At 35.8% G+C, this 17,612-nt stretch overlaps 3 protein-coding genes across 8 annotated transcripts; 2 read left to right on the top strand and 1 right to left on the bottom strand.

The window, feature by feature from the left end:
* Positions 1-8: 8 nt before the first annotated feature.
* Positions 9-7,399, bottom strand: LOC107405682 (uncharacterized). The gene is made up of 12 exons (XM_016012771.4): positions 7,239-7,399; positions 4,933-6,383; positions 4,428-4,435; positions 3,630-3,805; positions 2,514-2,574; positions 2,319-2,417; positions 1,877-1,971; positions 1,538-1,651; positions 1,215-1,282; positions 984-1,094; positions 465-696; positions 9-264 (listed from the first exon to the last, which is right to left on the bottom strand). The coding sequence occupies exons 2-12, from the start codon at positions 6,273-6,275 to the stop codon at positions 154-156; spliced, it is 2,418 nt and encodes an 805-aa protein (XP_015868257.2). The 5' UTR covers positions 6,276-6,383; positions 7,239-7,399; the 3' UTR covers positions 9-153.
* A 607-nt stretch (positions 7,400-8,006) lies between these two features.
* LOC107405669 (protein INVOLVED IN DE NOVO 2) lies at positions 8,007-13,557 on the top strand. 4 transcript variants are annotated; one of them, XR_007240046.2, is made up of 9 exons: positions 8,007-8,141; positions 8,812-9,733; positions 9,985-10,166; positions 10,799-10,888; positions 10,985-11,272; positions 11,764-11,973; positions 12,394-12,632; positions 12,750-12,800; positions 13,181-13,557. XR_007240046.2 is itself a non-coding variant. In XM_016012755.4 (8 exons), the coding sequence occupies exons 1-7, from the start codon at positions 8,037-8,039 to the stop codon at positions 12,622-12,624; spliced, it is 2,028 nt and encodes a 675-aa protein (XP_015868241.2). In that variant the 5' UTR covers positions 8,007-8,036; the 3' UTR covers positions 12,625-12,632; positions 13,181-13,557. The 4 variants fall into 4 exon arrangements, 1 of the variants encoding a protein (XP_015868241.2); XR_007240047.2 differs by adding an exon at positions 8,368-8,424 and having other exon boundaries at positions 8,018-8,141; positions 12,394-12,800; XR_003054235.3 differs by having other exon boundaries at positions 12,394-12,800.
* Positions 13,558-14,043: 486 nt separating this feature from the next.
* LOC107404330 (ribosomal lysine N-methyltransferase 3) lies at positions 14,044-17,310 on the top strand. Of its 3 annotated transcripts, none has more exons than XM_016011278.4 (4): positions 14,044-14,654; positions 15,102-15,289; positions 15,397-15,703; positions 16,295-17,310. In XM_016011278.4, the coding sequence occupies exons 1-4, from the start codon at positions 14,244-14,246 to the stop codon at positions 16,973-16,975; spliced, it is 1,587 nt and encodes a 528-aa protein (XP_015866764.2). In that variant the 5' UTR covers positions 14,044-14,243; the 3' UTR covers positions 16,976-17,310. The 3 variants fall into 3 exon arrangements, with proteins under 3 accessions (XP_015866764.2, XP_015866763.2, XP_024924375.2); XM_016011277.4 differs by having other exon boundaries at positions 14,045-14,654; positions 15,093-15,289; XM_025068607.3 differs by having other exon boundaries at positions 14,258-14,654; positions 15,089-15,289.
* Positions 17,311-17,612: the final 302 nt, after the last annotated feature.

Genomic DNA, 17,612 nt, shown 5'->3' on the forward strand with positions numbered 1-17,612 from the left:
CTACACCATTTTATGAAATACATATCCTTTATTCCCTTACATTGAATCAGTATACACATACGCCCCAATTAGAAATCAGGACATCAAGTTCTACTAAATACATGTGAAGAAAAATAAAAATGAAATAAAGATAAAACCATGTATAACTTTTGGCTAATTCATGGATAGAAAATGAACCCGTGCTAACGTATATTCCTTTCCAGCAACCCAAACACCAGTTTGCGACCACTGTACATCTTCCCAGTCAAGGTTCTCCTCCAGCACCTAATCACAAACACCCCCAATAAAATTTTATGAGCTACTTTAGTTTAAAATTGAGTTCACAAACTCAAAAAAAAAAAAAAAAAATACAGCTTTTACTAAAATGGACAGCCTTAGAGCTCTTCCACATAAACTCTTCCAGTTTAATCCTTATGCTGCTAACTATGCAAGCAAGTCAAAGAAGGAAATCAATAAGTCAGTACCTCCACATGCTCAAGGGGCAATGGGATCCCAATGGAACGCATGACTTTCTGGGGAAGGGGCCTCTTACAACGAGACCATCGGAATGCATCGATTACCACATTGTCACATTCAATTCTATCACCATTTGTGGAATGTGAATGATGATTTTGAGACTTCTCCGTTTCTGCTTCATGTGCCTGAGAAGATTGTGTAGCTTTGACCATCTTCTCTCCAGTAAAGCAGAGCTCATACCTTCAGATGATTGTCGAGGGATAAGAGAACAGATTACACAAATAGAAAATCAAACTTCAACAATCACACATATATATGCACATATCCCAAAAAAGGAGGGATTAGGAAGACAACCACAGGTTTAAAATTCATAAAGACCTTTTGCTGATGCCACCTCTTGACAGGTTAGAGCACCTCATTTTTAGACAAGAAGAAAAGAACACGGAAAAAAAAAAAAAAAAAAAAAAAGAAAGGAGAAGAAGAAGAAAGGGTATATACAGATCACTCAAGCTGGATACGACTAATACCTGCACGAATGTGTTTCTAAATACAATACTTCACCCTTTTTCAAGCGTGCAGATGTATATAAGGGTTTCTTGAGACCCTTGTCAGCAACTATGCTTATACTGTACTTGATCCTGAACAAATTGAGAGCATTGAAACTGATGAGTATAATAAGACAATATTAAACAACTCTGCTTATGCACATTTGGAAAGATCATTATAAAAATATTATCAAGACAAGATTCATAATGTACCAAGGCTCATTGCAGAGGTTGTACTGTATTGTAACTTCTCGTACAAATCTTTGTTGCCGTAAAGCATTCTGAAGAATGAAACCCATCATTTAAGTTCATATATATGGAAACATGTCGGTGTTCATTCAATAAGGTGAAATTACACAAAATGAACGATTGTTACAGTAGTGTCACGAAGAATAATAAAAAATGGAAAAAAAAGGGGGGAGCAAATATAGGGATTGATGAAAAAATTAACACAATAAATCCAAAAACTAAATATAATAAAAAAGATAAAAACTTTCATATAGCAAATTTCAGTCTAAAAGAGATCCAGACAATACCGAAGCAGCAGCTCTTGTGGTCATAGTCCTCTCAACAGCCACAGGAGCAAGAGTAGGTTCCACTGTAGATGTATGTGTAAGACAAGGCTCTAGATCAATGGTTCCACCTCCTTTCTGAAAATGAAACCAAAAGATAGGAAAAAAGCATCAAGATCAGATGCTACAATAAGTTTGCAAATGCACAGTCTGGACTTTAGATACTTGCATGCTTCGGGAGATGGATGAAATGTAACAAGTCCAAAATTGCAGGTGCATAACTGTTTAAACAGCTCCAATTATGCATTAAAAATTCGAATACCACATGGAGAAATGATGAATAAAAATATAAACTGATAAAACCTTTACAATGCAGCACCGCTCAACACGATAACTACAACCAATTGCAGCTCCCCAAGCACGAGAACGAACATTGTTTCTTAGAGTAGAAACGTAACCTAATACAGATAATAAAATTAAGATTAAACAGATAAGGCATACAAATGTATGGTCAATAACAAAAATTTACAAGTTATTGAATTGCCAAACTTTCTTCGATTTTCCCTCTCTTTCAAGTAATGAAAAATGAACTACATATTAGTAACAAAAGTAGACCAACATACAAAAATAAATGGAGAGGATAGATGTAGAATTGAAATCCATTATCTCCATTCAAATCCAAAAAGAAAGTAATCACGCGATCACTACCAAATAGCAAATACTTTGTCATCTGCTACCCAAACACATACTAGAAAATTATAGTAACAATAAAACAAGTTACAATAAGTAGTCAAACAGTCCTTACAATCTTGTGGAGGTAACACTCGGATAGTAGCACGTAACTCCTGGATAGCAGGAGGAGGAGGGGAAGCTGTAGGGCGGCAATAGCCAGTATGCATGAGAACTGCAGTGCAATAAACATAACATTAATACCAGCTTGTGTCCACCCCTAAGACCAAGTAAATACTACTAACTAGATAACTATTATAATACCACATACCAGCAACAAGATCTGAGTCATCCGTATATATATCTGTCCCCCATAATTGGCCACCTCTAACCTGCAGGAATGGCAGAGTTCAGCAGAAGTTACATGAATAAAAAGAGCAAATATTCATGTTGCTATCCAATAATGTACACTAACACTAATGAAAACTATTTATTTATATGATATTTTACAAATTTTGCACTTATCTAGGATGTCTCAAACTATAAGATATTGCTAAATGTCTTTGATCATGTTAACTCTACTTTAAACAAAGGTTAAGAGACTGAATAGCACTCTCTTAATCAACACAAAACTCTTCCTCGATAAATACTACAGCTTCCATCGTGCAACCTTTTGTTCTGCACTTCAATGGGTAACTCAAACCCTTACCCTGACCATCTTCCTAAGTTCTAAATAATCTACCAACTTCATCCAGTTCATTTATTTTATTCAAACATCACACTTTCATCAGAAAAAGGATCTAAACAGATTATAGTTTTGTTATTTTGTTAAAAAGGTTCCCACACTCCTGTAGAGAATGGTTATTTTTTCTTTTTGTAATTAATCCATTCATCATTATACCATCATTGCACTTCCTACCTCATTTCTGTCATACAGGATATCCAAACAAGATCTTAACACAAAGCATACAAGCCACAAATTCATTAAAAGAGGGAGTATATGAGGGCAAAAATAAAGAAAAGAAAAAGAATAACAAGAACAAGGACAAGAAACATGACAAAAATCAATAAAAAGTGCATTAAAAGAAGTGATGCTATAGCTGAGTAAAAGAACAAAATATGCTAAGCTTGACACCTGACCCAGCAGAACTTATACAACCAAACTCCTACATAAAACATGTCCAGTATGTCAGCAGATAGGAAGAAAAAAGACTTGATGTTAACTGTGCAAAATGTCAATCAAACACAAAAAAGCATTGACCCAACATTAAGTGTACAACTTCATAAAGCCCTAACAAAAACTGAGGAAAAATGTCAGGTTCTCAGAAAAACATTTCCAGATATTCAAGCTAAGTGCTTCCACATCTGACCTTGTATCAATAGCTAAAATGTAAGAACACAACTACGTCACCCAATCAACTTCATATAAACATGAAACAGATCTTACTTGGCGATTTGTGGCAGTAACATGTTCAGCTGGTATACGGATTTCAAGAGTAGGACCACTATGAGAGCTTTTACCATTTTTTTCAGCTTGTGATGCTTCATATTCCTTCCACAATTTTATCAATTCTTGCATACATTCACCAACTTTATAAATAACGGAGGACACTTCAGCTTTACCTGTCACAAGCAGTTTAAAGAAACATTTAAAGTAAACCACACAACACCTAAAAGACCCAATACCATTGTGTTTTCAATAATAATAAAATATATATATATATATATATAAATAGCAACTCTTGACGTGGAAAAACATCATTATGCCATCATGCATAACCACACAGTAAAAATGCAACAAAATTGCTTTTTTCTTCTTTTCTCCCCCTAGATAAGCATCAAACATCTTCTTAACTATAAGTACTTAAGCACTTTGGCTCTATAATGATCCACAGTTAGATTTAGGCTTTATATTAGGACAGTAACACTGAAGTCACAAAAGAATTCCTCCATAACGCTTTCAGCGGAGTAAAATTGCAATTTCTCCATAAAGCTTTGTTTCAAGAAAAGGAAAAACCTTTATCACATGCATATATATAGAAGAAAGCACTTATACATTTACACATAAATAGACATAGACATGCAAGCATACATATAAATATAAATATGTATGTATGTATATTATGTAAGTAAAGCAGAAAGATGCATAAATCTGTTCAAAGCTGTAGCACTTTGCCAAGGCACAAGTTCCTGTTGGCTACAGTTGGCATAAAAAGTTCCATGGAACCAATGAAGTACACCTCACCTTGTGATCTGCAAAATAAAGCACCAAGAAAATACGGCATTAAAAGCAGGAAGAAATACAAATAAAAATGATTCCAGCAAACAAGATGAATATCCAAAACCAGCACTTACAAGTAAAATGATATTATATCCCCTAGGTAGACAGAAAGAGTAAAGCAAACAAAATAAGAAATTTAAGTTTGAAAATTCAATTAGAAAAACAACCACCTTAGACCGTTATTATAGAGTTTATACGATATGATACTATAACCTATAACACGGTAAGCTCTGACATACAGTATTACAATATGCCCCATAATATATCCCTATTCACATGGTAGAATGTATCTCTTTATACTAGAAGCTAAAAGCAAGAAACATGATAAAGAAACCAGAATTAGATCTAGAAAACTTAATTTCAAAATTAATTATGGACACAAAATAGAAACCAGACAACATTTTCACGTATGAACTGTTTAAATTGCAAAATTGATTACTACGCTGATTATGTTTGCAGTATGACACACCCTTCATTGTCTTGAGTACGGGGCTTAAAACGGGGCTCACGATTTGCCACTTGTGGGCTACCCCTAGACCGTTGCATCCTTTTGCGCTGCTGAACTCCATAATTATGAACCTCCCTTTCCCTTTCTGGAAGGCCCTCAGCATCTGCACATCCATCATCCGATTCTTTGTCATACCCCCTGCTTCGCTTTTCTTGTCTATCACCATCAGCGTCACCATCTCTATCTTTCCTCCTATCTCTAGATTCTTTATCAGCAGTTTTCCAGCCATCAAACTCTTTCTGTTTCTTCTCTGATGCTTGATTGTCCTGCTCAGGCACTCTGTTGGAACCATCCCCCAAATCCTTCTCATTATGTGAGCTCTCTTTGTCTACTCCATTCCATGAGTCTCTCTTTGTATGGTCCCTTTCTCTCTCTTTTAGTCTTTCCTTGTCTTTTATAGGATCATTCCTCTCTCTCTCCCACCTCTCTGCATCTCTTTCTTCCTTTGCTGATTCTTTGCACTCGCTACCACTGTTAGCTACTTGCATACTGCTCCTACGATCACCTCTTTCCTTATCTCTTTCTCCCCAATCTCGGTGCTTCACATCTTTCCTTTTCCTATCCTTCTCTTTGAATTTGTCCTCCCCTTTTGAATCGAATTTGTTTTCCCCAACAGCCTCATGTGCTTCCACATGATCCCTTTCCTCGGTGGTTAAGCCTTCCTTTCCAACCTCAACATGGCCTTGGGAATTTGTGCGTGAAATCCAGGGCTCTGTACTTCCAGGTGGGGCATCGGGATATCTTTTCCCTCTGTGGTATTCTTTTGATTCTTTCCAATTCAAGTGACTGCTTGAAACTCCATAAGCATCCTTTTCCACCTTAACATCACTCTTTGCATCATTATAACCTTCTCTATCATATTTTGTCTCCTTAGTATCATCTCCTCTAGTCTCATATCTAACATCCTTTTCACCCTTCACATTTTGAGACTCCCTCCGCACCTCACCATATAACTCCCTAATCTCTGTCTTAGTATCTCGGTTCTCAAACCGGTGATCTCTGCTATCCTTGGAATCTCTTGATTCCAGCCTAGTCTCAGAAGCAGAAGCATGATCTACGTGTGAATCATTTGAAGATGATGGCACCCGGTACACTGAATGCAGAGGAGATCTTCTATCCACATCACGAGAATCAGTGCGAGGGATTTTTGGCAATCGAGCATCTTGACTAATCTCATATGGTGGGTGATACTCGGTGGAAACTGTTGATGACAACTTTGGGTATGAACTGGAATCTTCATGTGGATATTTTGAAGAGGAGGAATGGCCACTCTCTTCATGAGATCTTTTAGGCGCACCACTCATACTAAAGTATGGTACAACTATAAAACCCAAATGGTATGCAACACAATGACGAAAATTATCCTATTTCTCTAATGATTGGAGCATTTGATAATTTCAAACCTGCAAAAACTGACATTGAAAATTTGAGCCCTACAAGGTTTCCATATAAATGTCAAAACAAGTAAGGAAAAAGGAACTCATCATAAAGGAACATAACTATAGCTCCAATTGAAAAAAATATAAATAAGTTTGAAATTGTAATTTATATAAGAAGCTTTTAACATGTAATTTGGGGTGGCCAAAGGGAATTCGGATTAACAAAAATACAGCATCCATACATATCCTCCATAATATGAAATTGAATAAAAATAACAAGCTTTTACATTTATAATAACCTCCAGATAGGTTAAAAAAAAAATAATAATAAATAAATAAATAAATTTGGCTTGACGCAAACAAGGAATAAAAATATACTGAAGAATAAAGAAATCCGAATTTTTTCAAGAAAATAAGTTTGAAAATCAAACAAGGGGGAGAAAATATGTGGAAGAAGAATTCACAACGAAATAAGAGGAAGTAATACACAAATCGAGCACTAATGAAAGCCGTAGAAATTGAAGCACTAGGGTACGTTTGGTTACTGAGGAAAAAATAAAAAAATAAAAAAATAAAAGAATAAAAGAAAAAAGCAAAGGCATTGAGAACACATCAACGGAACCAAAATTTCTTGGTTATGAGTGGTCGTTGTAGGGAAGCAAGAACAGCATTGCAGGAAATGAGGATAAAGAACTGGAATGGAAATACCAGATTTCTTAAACCAAAAAAGAAAGGGAATTTGGTTGAATTTTTTTTTTTAAAAAAAAAAAAAAAAAGGAAAAAGGAGGCTCTTCAAAAGCGAATTGAAAAAGAAAAAAAAAACAAAAAACAAAAAACAAAAGAAAAAACATAAACCCTAGAAAGCTGGAAAGAAGAAAGAGAGCATACCGGAGGGTGTCTCTCAGGGTCTGTGTGCGCGCTTAATGGTTTTAGCCTTAGGGTCTCTCTCTCTCTCTCTAAGCTATTGCTCTGCTCAAAGTTTGCCAATTTTTCTTATTATTTGCGAATAGAGGTACCATACATACCGCTCGCTGCCTCCTACATTTACCTTCCCGTTACGGGTCTATTTCATAGGCTGACATATACGCCTACGGCCCAACTCACAATGGGCCTGCTTTCTTTTAGGCCCATTGTTACTATTTTCAGACCCGTAATGGCCATAATTAACTTTATGCACGCTTCTTCTATCAAAGAAAGAAACTTTGTGATTGTTTGGCCAGTGGTTTTCTGGCTAATTTAATTAAAACCATTACATTCGGAGAAAATATGTTTGTTTTCGTTTGTTGAAAGCGGAATAAAATTCATAAAAGTGTTAAATAATAAATAATTTTAAACGAATATATCAATGTAATGTAAGAGACACAAAAATAAAGATACTGGCGTCATAACAAGATTATAGATTTAACCCCAAAAAATTGATTCTTTATTCCGCTCAATCAATATTCAACCATTTATTTTATTTTATTTTGTAATGACTTTTTTTTTTTAATTGAAAAATAGAAAATTCATTATTTCCTTTATCTCACGCGCTGTGGAGGGCTCGTGGAAGCCACCAATTCTTTCATGAGAACAGAACGCACGCACAATATGTGGCATCGTACTCGTTTGTCGTCTAGTTTTGAATCCCAAACAAACATAATTTATTTATTTATTTATTTATTTTGATTCTTGTATATTAAGAAAGAAATGGGGAAATGGAATCAAAACCCAGACGGCGACGGCCTCAGCAGAGCTCTGGAGCTTCAGGCCTCGAAGTTTCCACTTTCCAGGCTCCAAAGGCCAAGGTCCAAGGTGAATTGCTCACTGCACAGTCCAAACTTCTTTTTTCTCTGCTTCCTTTTCATGCATGTTTTCTTGTCCAACACGCTTTCTACTTTTTCAGCTCAGCAGCATTAATTTCCACTGTTTTATATATTTCTTTGATTCCATTTTCATGTTTGTTCTTATATAATGGCTTATGGCTTTTTTTTTTTTTTTTTTTTTCCTTTGTTGCATTATGATATCTGCCGGTCATAAGGCTTGCTTGGAGAGGCTTCATCGTTTTTATATATACACTAGGGATTGAAGGAAAGAGGTAAAAATAAATAAATAAATAAATAAAAAAGACAGGGTTTTACTCCGATTGCTATATTGTTGTTTTATCTTTTGATTTCTTTTTAAGAGTTGAATGGACTGAATGGCTTTCTTTTAATTACAAGCCAAAATTTGGGCGTTATTATGTCTTTTATTTATTTATTTATTTATTTTTTACACTACTGACAATCAAGGACTTGAAATAAGTGAAGAATGGGATGAATATATGAGTTGCTTTCGGATTAAACACCTCAGATCTCTCTTTGTTTTGGTTCTTCTTCCCGTCCTTCTTTCCAGATAAATTTTATACATGTATAAACACTTACACCTAAGCTTGTGCTACAGATTTATATATATATATTTATATATATATATGAAATGTTTTCAGGGAACTTTAATGGACCAGACCTCAGCAAGCGATATAAATGTAGGTAAAAGTGAAATGGATGAATATGAAGAAAAATCTTATCAAGAGCTAAAGAATGGAAACCATAAAGTGGAAATATCTGATGAGAATTTTAGTTGCCCCTACTGCCCAAATAAGAAAAAGCAAGGCTATCTGTTCAAAGAGCTCCTCCAACATGCTTCTGGGGTGGGACATAGTACTTCAACAAAGAAAAATGCCCAAGAAAAGGCCAATCACTTGGCTTTGACAAAATATTTGGAAAAGGATTTAGCTGCTGCTGCCAATAATCCATCAAAATCTATGGATGAAGACCATCCCACTCTTCATTGTGATCGTGACGAGAAATTTGTGTACCCTTGGACTGGGATTGTGGTCAACCTTCCTACTAGACTAGGAAATGATGGGCGATGTGTTGGAGAAAGTGGATCCAAGTTGAGAGATGAGTTGAAAACGAGAGGGTTTAATCCCATACGAGTTCAAACTCTATGGAATTACCGGGGTCACTCAGGAACTGCTGTTGTGGAATTTAACAAAAACTGGCCTGGCTTACACAATGCTTTGTCATTTGAGAGGGCTTATGAGGCAGAACATCATGGTAAAAAGGACTGGTATTCCAATAGTGATACAAAATCTGGTCTTTATGCTTGGCTTGCTCGTGAAGATGACTACAATTTGACCAACATTGTGGGAGATCACCTACAGAAGAATGCAGATGTTAAAACCATTTCTGAAATTACTGGTGATGAAGAGAGGAAGCAAAATAAACTTGTATCTAATCTGACAAACCTCGTTGAGGTCAAGACTATGCATTTGAAGGAGATGGAGCTCAAGTATAGTGAAACTTTGATTGCTTTTAACAATTTAATGGAAGAGAAAAACAAGCTTCAACAAGCTCATAACGAAGGTCTGTTTTATATATGTTGCTTCCTTATCAAGAATGGAATATAGATGAAGATGTCCAATGTTATACGTGTTTGGTAATCAGGTTTCTTGGTAAGCCATTTATGGTTGTACAATGTCCAAGTCACAAGTGTGCAAAGTAGATTTCATTTCCATATGCTTTCTTTTTTTCTGATGTATATGTGTATATATTTATGAAAGATATATTGTACGTGCTATTAACTTTTATTTCGTTATATGTCATTTGCATTATAGAGATTCAAAAAATTCAAATGAATGCAAGGGATCACCTCCAGAAGATATTTAATGACCATGAAAAAGTTAAACTGCAATTGGAAGCTCAGATGATGGAGCTTGAGTTGCGGAGAAGAGAATTGGAGAAGCGCGAGGCAAAGAATGAAAGTGAAAGTAGTAGGCAGGCTGAAGAAATTAAGAAGGTCTGGCATTTTAAGCTTCACAGATTCTCATATTTCATATCATTATCCTAATATGAACATCTAGATGCCTTAATCTCTTCTAGAAAGGAAAAAGAGATAAACTGAAGAAAAAAAAGCGCAGTGTGGGGAGGGGTGTGGGGGAGGTATGAGCATGTTCCTCAAATGTCAAATGTCAGTTATCCTACATATAGACATCTAAGTGCTCTAATGTTTTCTATGAGGGGAAAGCAATATTTTATATAATGGATGCCATGAGATTAACCCTGGCTATAATTAGGTGAGTTGTTAGTACTAACCAGAATAATTTGGTGCAGCGTAAATTGTTAAGCAATAGATTTGTAATCTATTTACAATAGATCACAACATGGTTATCCATGCTTCTTTTTTTATGATGGTGCATACCTTACATATTTGGTTTGACATGCTAAAAAATTTTGGTGGAAAGTTTACCATCATGTACAATTTCAACATAGCATAATAAGTTTCAAAGTAAACTGTGCAGATTTATTTACCAGGACAGCATCACCCATGACTCTATGCTGTCTTTTCAGCTGAAGCATCACCCATGACTCTATGCTATCTTTTCAGCTGAAGTATGTTAGGTAAACCTAAAATTTTGTTTGTTCTTTCAGAATGCCATAAGGAATAGTTCTCTTCAATTGGCTGCTTTGGAGCAACAGAAGGCTGATGAAAGCGTAATGAAACTGGCAGAAGATCAGAAGGTTTTTTACTTGTTTTGAACGCTTCATAACAATCAAAATTTCATTATAGATGTCAGAAAAAACAAAGTTAATCTTTTTGGTTATCAATTCACTCAGAATGAAAAAGAAGAGCTTCGTAATAGAATAATTGAACTGGAAAAGAAACTGGATGCAAAGCAAGCACTTCAATTGGAAATTGAACAACTAAGAGGGACATTAAATGTTATGGGGCACATGGGAGAAGATGGTGATGAAGAAGTTCTGAAAAAGATTAGTGCAATAAACAAAGAGTTGAGAGCAAAGGAAGAAGAACTTGAAGTTGTAATGGCTTTGAACCAAACACTAATTATGCAAGAGAGGAAGAGCAATGATGAGCTGCAGGAAGCTCGTAAAGAATTGATTAATGTAAGTTTTCCCTTTTTAATTTGATGCTGGCTCTTTGGTTTCTTTGGTTTTATTTCAGTCAATCAGTGGTTGTCTATCATTTAAAATGATGTACTTAGGAGACCTTGTTGTGTATTTTGAGTCGCAATTATATGATTTCACTGGAGTGTTGGAACATATCCCCATGTAATGATTAGATTGGTTGAACCAAACAGTGGTAAATTATAAGAAGTTTATGATGTAAGCAAACTGTAACAACTGATTTGAAGACAAGTAATTATGTCTCTCTAGCTGAGGGACTGGAAAAAAATTTATGACTACCATATTTCAGAATCTTATTACATCTGGGGCATGTTAACTTTTTGGTTCTTTATGTTAGGTCTGGTTTATACGTTCATACTCTTATGCGGCTGTTGACTTTTGCCAACCAGATAATTTCTTACGAACTGCTTTTCATATGCCGAGTACAAGCTCCTCTAGCTTGAGAAAAAATAACGTCTTTTGATTGGCAGGTGTTTAAAGGACTAGTTAGTAGTGCTTTTATTGGTGTTAAGCGAATGGGAGAACTTGACAGTAAACCATTCCATGAAGCAGTGAAGAGAAAGTATGATGAGGAAGAGGCAGGATATAAGGCCTTGGAGCTATGCTCAGTATGGGACGAATATCTTAGAGACCCAAACTGGCATCCTTTCAAAGTTATAACGGTTGAAGGGAAATCTAAGGTTTGCTTTTTGTTAATCTTATCAAGTTTGGTGTTGTTTTTCTTACTGCTAGGTTGGCTAGGTTCTGTTTACAAACTGTATCTCTTTGTTAGACAAGCACGAAAGGAAAATTATATTAACTTGTGTACTGGCACAAAGATTGTTTTACATGAATGTAGAAATCAATGCCGAATGCATGCATTTGGCATTGTTCCAGCAAACAATTAACATCCAATTACATGCAGAAAACTGTGTACTTTAGTTTGCATTCTACTTTCGGCTCCGTACTTGAGTATATAAGATATTGGCTCAATTTCCTATATTGGGATTTGTTCTCCTCGAATCCGAGAACAATTTTCAATTACCTATTCCAGTTTCATATTAAATTCTTGGTTGCATTGCACTGATATGGTTTTCTCATTTGCGATGGCACTGTTTCAGGAATTTATAGATGATGAAGATGAGAAGCTGAAAGGTCTAAAGAAGGAAATGGGTGAAGAAGTGTACAACGCTGTAACGACAGCCTTGAAGGAGATCAATGAATATAACCCAAGTGGAAGGTATATGGTGTCAGAACTGTGGAACTTTGTTGAAGGGAGAAAGGCTACTCTAAAGGAGGGAGTTGCATACATTCTGAAGCTTTGGAAAGCTAGGAAACGCAAGAGGCGTTAGGTTTGGAGGTTTGTAGTTTATGTTCTTGTTAGGAGTATTTCTCTCTCTGTAGGAAACAAGATTTAAGGGCTTTGAAAATGAATCATATCATGCGAATATATAACATTAATATTTCTGTGGGTTAGCATGAGAATGGGCTTCAAACCAAGGCACTTGGTGCTCCGCTAACTGCTGAGGTTGGTATTTTAACGTTTTAATATTACTTTACCATATGGCTAAGAGATAAACTAGGAGTGACTGCCAGGCTAACATTGTTATAGTTCTCAAAATAAACCCTTTAGTAGTGCACAGATTGGGTTTACTGTCTACGTTAGATATCATATTCTCTCTAGTCAAAAAGCAGCTAATGATTGGATATAAACATTAAATTGAAACAGATACAGATTAAGATACTAATTTGGTAGTTCTAACATACACCCACGATTTCTTTTTTTTTCTTTTTTTTTTCGTTTGGACTAGGAAAGTCAATTCTTTTAATGCTTTTTTTTTTTTTTTTTTTGGGTTGTTTTTTGGTCCACATGGAAACATTTTTATATTTATCTTTTTTCCTTTGCAGCAAATAGCTCATCGCTTATCAGGTGCCAAGACAGAGTATTGCTGTAGGAAACTGAAAGGCTTTGTAAAGACGGAGGGAAGGGGATGAAGGGATTCATAGTTAGCAGACCTTTTATGTATGAAACGTGATAGGAACAAGAGCATCCATTTTTGCTGGGAAACCTTTGATTTGTCTTTTATAGTCCTCGTTCATTTACAAAATATATGTCTAGTCTGACCCTCTTTGAAAGAATGAAGCAAACATTACATGATCGATGGAGTTGGTACCTGGTAGGAGTAATTAGCTTAGTTCATGGATATGGATCTATTCATGTTCCAAGTATGTGAAACTTTACTTGTACTGAATTTTTGAAGCACTACAGGCAAATGTTGTGAAAATTCACTGTGTTGTGGACTGACTACAATTTAACCAACAAAATATAGTTAAGTCCTTTTTTTTTTTTTTTTTTGGGTGGTCAACGTATACAAGTCATTCTTGATAAGTGAAACAACGAAGGAAGAAATCTCTTGTAAATGAATTTTTTTTTTTTTTTTAAGAATTTTATAGAATGGACGACTTTCTATTTTCTAAATTCCAACCAACAATGAATCCGAAAAAAAAAAAAAAAATTGAAAGCCTAGAAATCTGTATAATCTCCAATAAATAAAGAGGCATGGTTTACAACCTTTCAATAAAGGAACTGAATATGGAATGTGTCTAATATACATTACTCAATAAATAATTAAAATATTAGAAATTTGGAGATTAATATCAAAAATGGCCAACAACCATTGCAATTTGCAATAGAGGAGGGGTTTCATTTTATTTTTGCAAATAAAAGAAACTAGAAAACAAACACCTAACATATTAATACGTTTAGCCCAAAAAAAAAGAAAAAACATATTAATACGTTATATGATAGGTTCGAATTCTTCCCTTTGAATACTTTAATACATCATCCAAAAATGAAGAGGGAGAAACAAAGGGCTATAAAAACGTAGCAAGCCTTTGTGTTGTATTGTATTGTATTGAATTGTATTGGTTTTAATGTGTGTGTGTGTGTGTTGTTGTTGTGGTAGTGAGAATGAGCAGCGGAAGGAGGCGATTGAGGGCTTTCAAGCGGTGGATGGCATCGCAAGGGATCGAATGCAGCGACGCCGTCCACCTCACTGAGATTCCCCACTACCAGGGTGGTGGTGGTGGTGGTGGTTTTGCTGTCAAAGCTCTATGCTCTCTTCGCAATGGCGACTTGGTCGCCAGGATTCCCAAGCTCTCCTGCCTCACCATCAGGACCTCGGCTGCCTCTCAGCTCATCCAACACGCCTCTTTGGATGGCTCTCTGGCTCTGGCTCTGGCTATCATGTACGAGAGGAGCTTGCGGCACCTCTCTTCTTGGGCCTCCTATCTTCACCTCTTGCCTCACCACGAGTCCTTGCCCTTGGTCTGGTCCATGGATGAAGTGGACTCCCTTCTATGTGGCACCGAGCTCCACAAGGTACCCTTTTTTCCTTTTCTTTTTTGTCATTGAATTGACCCCTCTTGAATTGCTATTGGTTTTTGTTGATTATGGTCTTCCTGGTTGATGATTATTGCAGTCTGGGACTGACCCAGCTTTGTTTTGGACCTGCTAACTATAAGCTAATGTGGATGCAACATCCATTTGTGAATATTTTTTTCAAACATTTGCTTTATCAAAGATTTCATACAATGCCTTTGATTTGATATGTTGATTTCTTTAACTGTTTTGAGGTAATGAATGTATTTTGTGAGATTTTGATGCTTTTTATTTTTTATTTTTATTTTAAAAATTTTTTGCAGCTAATATTTGTTAAGGGGATTCTATTTATTTGCAAATTATGATGTATTGAGTGGTTGGTGGTGGTATGAAGATATTCCTACTTGCGTGGTTTCTTTTACACTAACTTGTAGGCAGACTGTGAAGGAAGACAAAGCTCTTATCGTTGAAGATTGGAAAGAGAGCATTCTCCCTCTTTTGGATTCAGCGCCCTTTAAGCTTGACCCCAGCTTTTTCAGTGTTGAAGAATACTTTGCTGCCAGAACCCTCATTGCTTCTAGATCTTTTGAGATTGATAGCTACCATGGATTTGGAATGGTTCCTTTGGCGGACCTGTAGGTTATGTTTTAAGTTCTCATTGTATCTCTATCATGCTTTACTTATTGATTGACTCAAGTTTTTCCCTACTTTTCATAAATTGCATTCTTTTCTAATTACCCAGCTTCAATCATAAGACTGGAGCTGAAGACGTTCATTTCACCTCTGTATCTTCTCAATCTGAACTAGTTGATGAGGCTCAATCTGGACCAGACAATGAGGCACACTGCAGCAAAACTATTGAGTCTGATAGTGCTGTTAATGATGAGCCAACAACTCTAATTCCTCCTGTAGATAATACTGGATCGGACACTGATGTCATTGGAAGGAATTCTTGTAGTGATGATGAGCCGGAGTGCCATTCAGTTTTGGATGAAGGTTCTGCAGCATTGGAGATGATTATGGTGAAAGATGTTGAAGCTGGAAATGAGGTGAGGTTTAACCGGTTGAATCCAAACAATCATTTCTTGAACAGAGACGAGAATTTATTTATTTATTTATTTTTATTTGATTCTCTCTGATATTGGATGATTATTTTAAGGACCCAAGTTATAGACCTGTAAATCTACTTTGGGCTTATATCTCATGGCCTTCCTTCTGAGAGGAGGTTGTATTGGATTTACATACAGTTGAATTCATTTTGATAGGTAGAGCAGCGTATTTGCTATTAGCCTTAACTAATTGATGAGGATATATGGATTAAACTACATTTATGTAAGTTTGCCATGATTATATCATTAATATTCTTAGGCACTGAGCATGTATGGAATCACCTCCATTACTGCTTTACAATTGAAACTCCAAGTGTGTAAAGTGCACTCTTTGAGATTACTGTTGAGTCTTGCTTGCTTACTAGGGGTCCCATGTAAACAACTAATGTAAGTCAACTTTGTATGCTTGTTGAAAAATAGTCTCTTCTGGTTTCAACACTTCAATATAGGTTACCGTCTTGAATCTTGATATTGATAGTTCTGGAACTGGTTCAGTTATTTTGGTTCTTAATCCTTTTATTATTCCCTCAGGTCTTCAATACTTATGGTTCATCGGGTAATGCTGCATTGCTTCACAGATATGGATTTACAGAGCCAGATAATCCATTTGACATTGTTAATATTGATTTGGAACTGGTGCTTCAGTGGAGCTCATCATTGTTTTCTAGCCGATATAGTAGAGCTAGGCTGTCCCTTTTTAGAAGATTGGATTACTCCGCATGTGTCAGTGAGAACTCTGAATATTTTGAGATTTCATCTGATGGAGAACCCCAAATTGAGTTGCTGATTTTGTTATACATTATGTTGTTACCGGAGGATGCATATTGTAAATTGGATATCACAGTATCAACAGCAGGAAATGTTAATGGATCCATGGGCATGCTTCTGTTAGACAAAAGTGATATATTGTGCAAAGAGACTTCAAAAATGACCCAAATGAACAAGGATTTATTGCTGACAAAAGATGTTTGTAAAGCTCTTTTATCGCTTGCAGATATCAGAGAGGGTCTTTATGGTCCAAATTCGATTAAAGATGATGCTGAAGCACTGGCAAGGTGTTGTCGTGTAAGAGAGAGGAAGTTGTACCATTCTTTGGTGCTTCGAGTCAGTGAGAGGAGGATCCTTGAGAAGCTGAGAACTTATGCCACTCTTGGGGCTCGGTTGAGAAATGCTAAGGGATGCTCCATGAGAAAGAAGTTGAAAAGGACTTGAAATATAGAGCTCTGTCAGAATATAAAGTGTCATCCATGGTCCTTCATCCACACTGCATGTTTCATTTCTGCTTTCATTTTAAGCAAGCAATGCTGCGGCTGAGTTTTCTGATATTATGTAACCTTGATCGGTAGGCAGGCACTGACTTGATTACTTTTGAGTTCTAGATGAATCAATTTTTGCCAGATTTAAACCAGACTTGACATTTGTGTTGTAGCTGGAACGAAATCCTTAATGTTTAGTTTGCTATGTTGGTGATTTTTATTTTATTTTATTTTATTTTTTCTATGAAGAACATAACCTTTTTAATGCAGTTTGAGTATACCATTGTAACCTTTTGCAATTTGTTTTTTTTTTTTTTTTTTAAAAAAAAAGAATCATGAAACATATTATTAATATGTCAGTAGATAAGACTGTAAGAAAAGGAAAGAAACAGTAATTCAGCAAAAGAAGAAAAAGCAAAATATAAAAAAGAAGAATAGAAATAGTATAGAGACTAGGAGAGCAGGAGGCATGAATGTGTTAATGATAATAAAATGAAGGAAAGAAATGGTAATACAGCAAAAGAAGGAAAGGAATAGTGTAGAGACCAGGAGGCATGAATCCATTAAATACTAAATGACTATATCTTAGTGTG

This window comes from Ziziphus jujuba, chromosome 4 (assembly GCF_031755915.1).
Source record: "Ziziphus jujuba cultivar Dongzao chromosome 4, ASM3175591v1".
In the NCBI taxonomy this organism is placed as follows: domain Eukaryota; kingdom Viridiplantae; phylum Streptophyta; class Magnoliopsida; order Rosales; family Rhamnaceae; genus Ziziphus; species Ziziphus jujuba.

Bases quoted from the DNA above. Each gene is read 5' to 3' on its own strand.
- LOC107405682 (XM_016012771.4), bottom strand. From the start codon at position 6,275: ATGAGTGGTGCGCCTAAAAGATCTCATGAAGAGAGTGGCCATTCCTCC. The intron at 2,575-3,629 runs GTAAGATCTGTT...CCATTCCTGCAG, and splicing joins TTACTGCCACAAATCGCCAA to GTTAGAGGTGGCCAATTATG. The intron at 1,095-1,214 runs GTACATTATGAA...CAATTTGTTCAG, and splicing joins AACCTCTGCAATGAGCCTTG to GATCAAGTACAGTATAAGCA.
- LOC107405669 (XM_016012755.4), top strand. From the start codon at position 8,037: ATGGGGAAATGGAATCAAAACCCAGACGGCGACGGCCTCAGCAGAGCT. The intron at 10,889-10,984 runs GTTTTTTACTTG...CAATTCACTCAG, and splicing joins AACTGGCAGAAGATCAGAAG to AATGAAAAAGAAGAGCTTCG. The intron at 11,974-12,393 runs GTTTGCTTTTTG...GCACTGTTTCAG, and splicing joins CGGTTGAAGGGAAATCTAAG to GAATTTATAGATGATGAAGA.
- LOC107404330 (XM_016011277.4), top strand. From the start codon at position 14,244: ATGAGCAGCGGAAGGAGGCGATTGAGGGCTTTCAAGCGGTGGATGGCA. The intron at 14,655-15,092 runs GTACCCTTTTTT...ACTTGTAGGCAG, and splicing joins GTGGCACCGAGCTCCACAAG to ACTGTGAAGGAAGACAAAGC. The intron at 15,290-15,396 runs GTAGGTTATGTT...CTAATTACCCAG, and splicing joins ATGGTTCCTTTGGCGGACCT to CTTCAATCATAAGACTGGAG.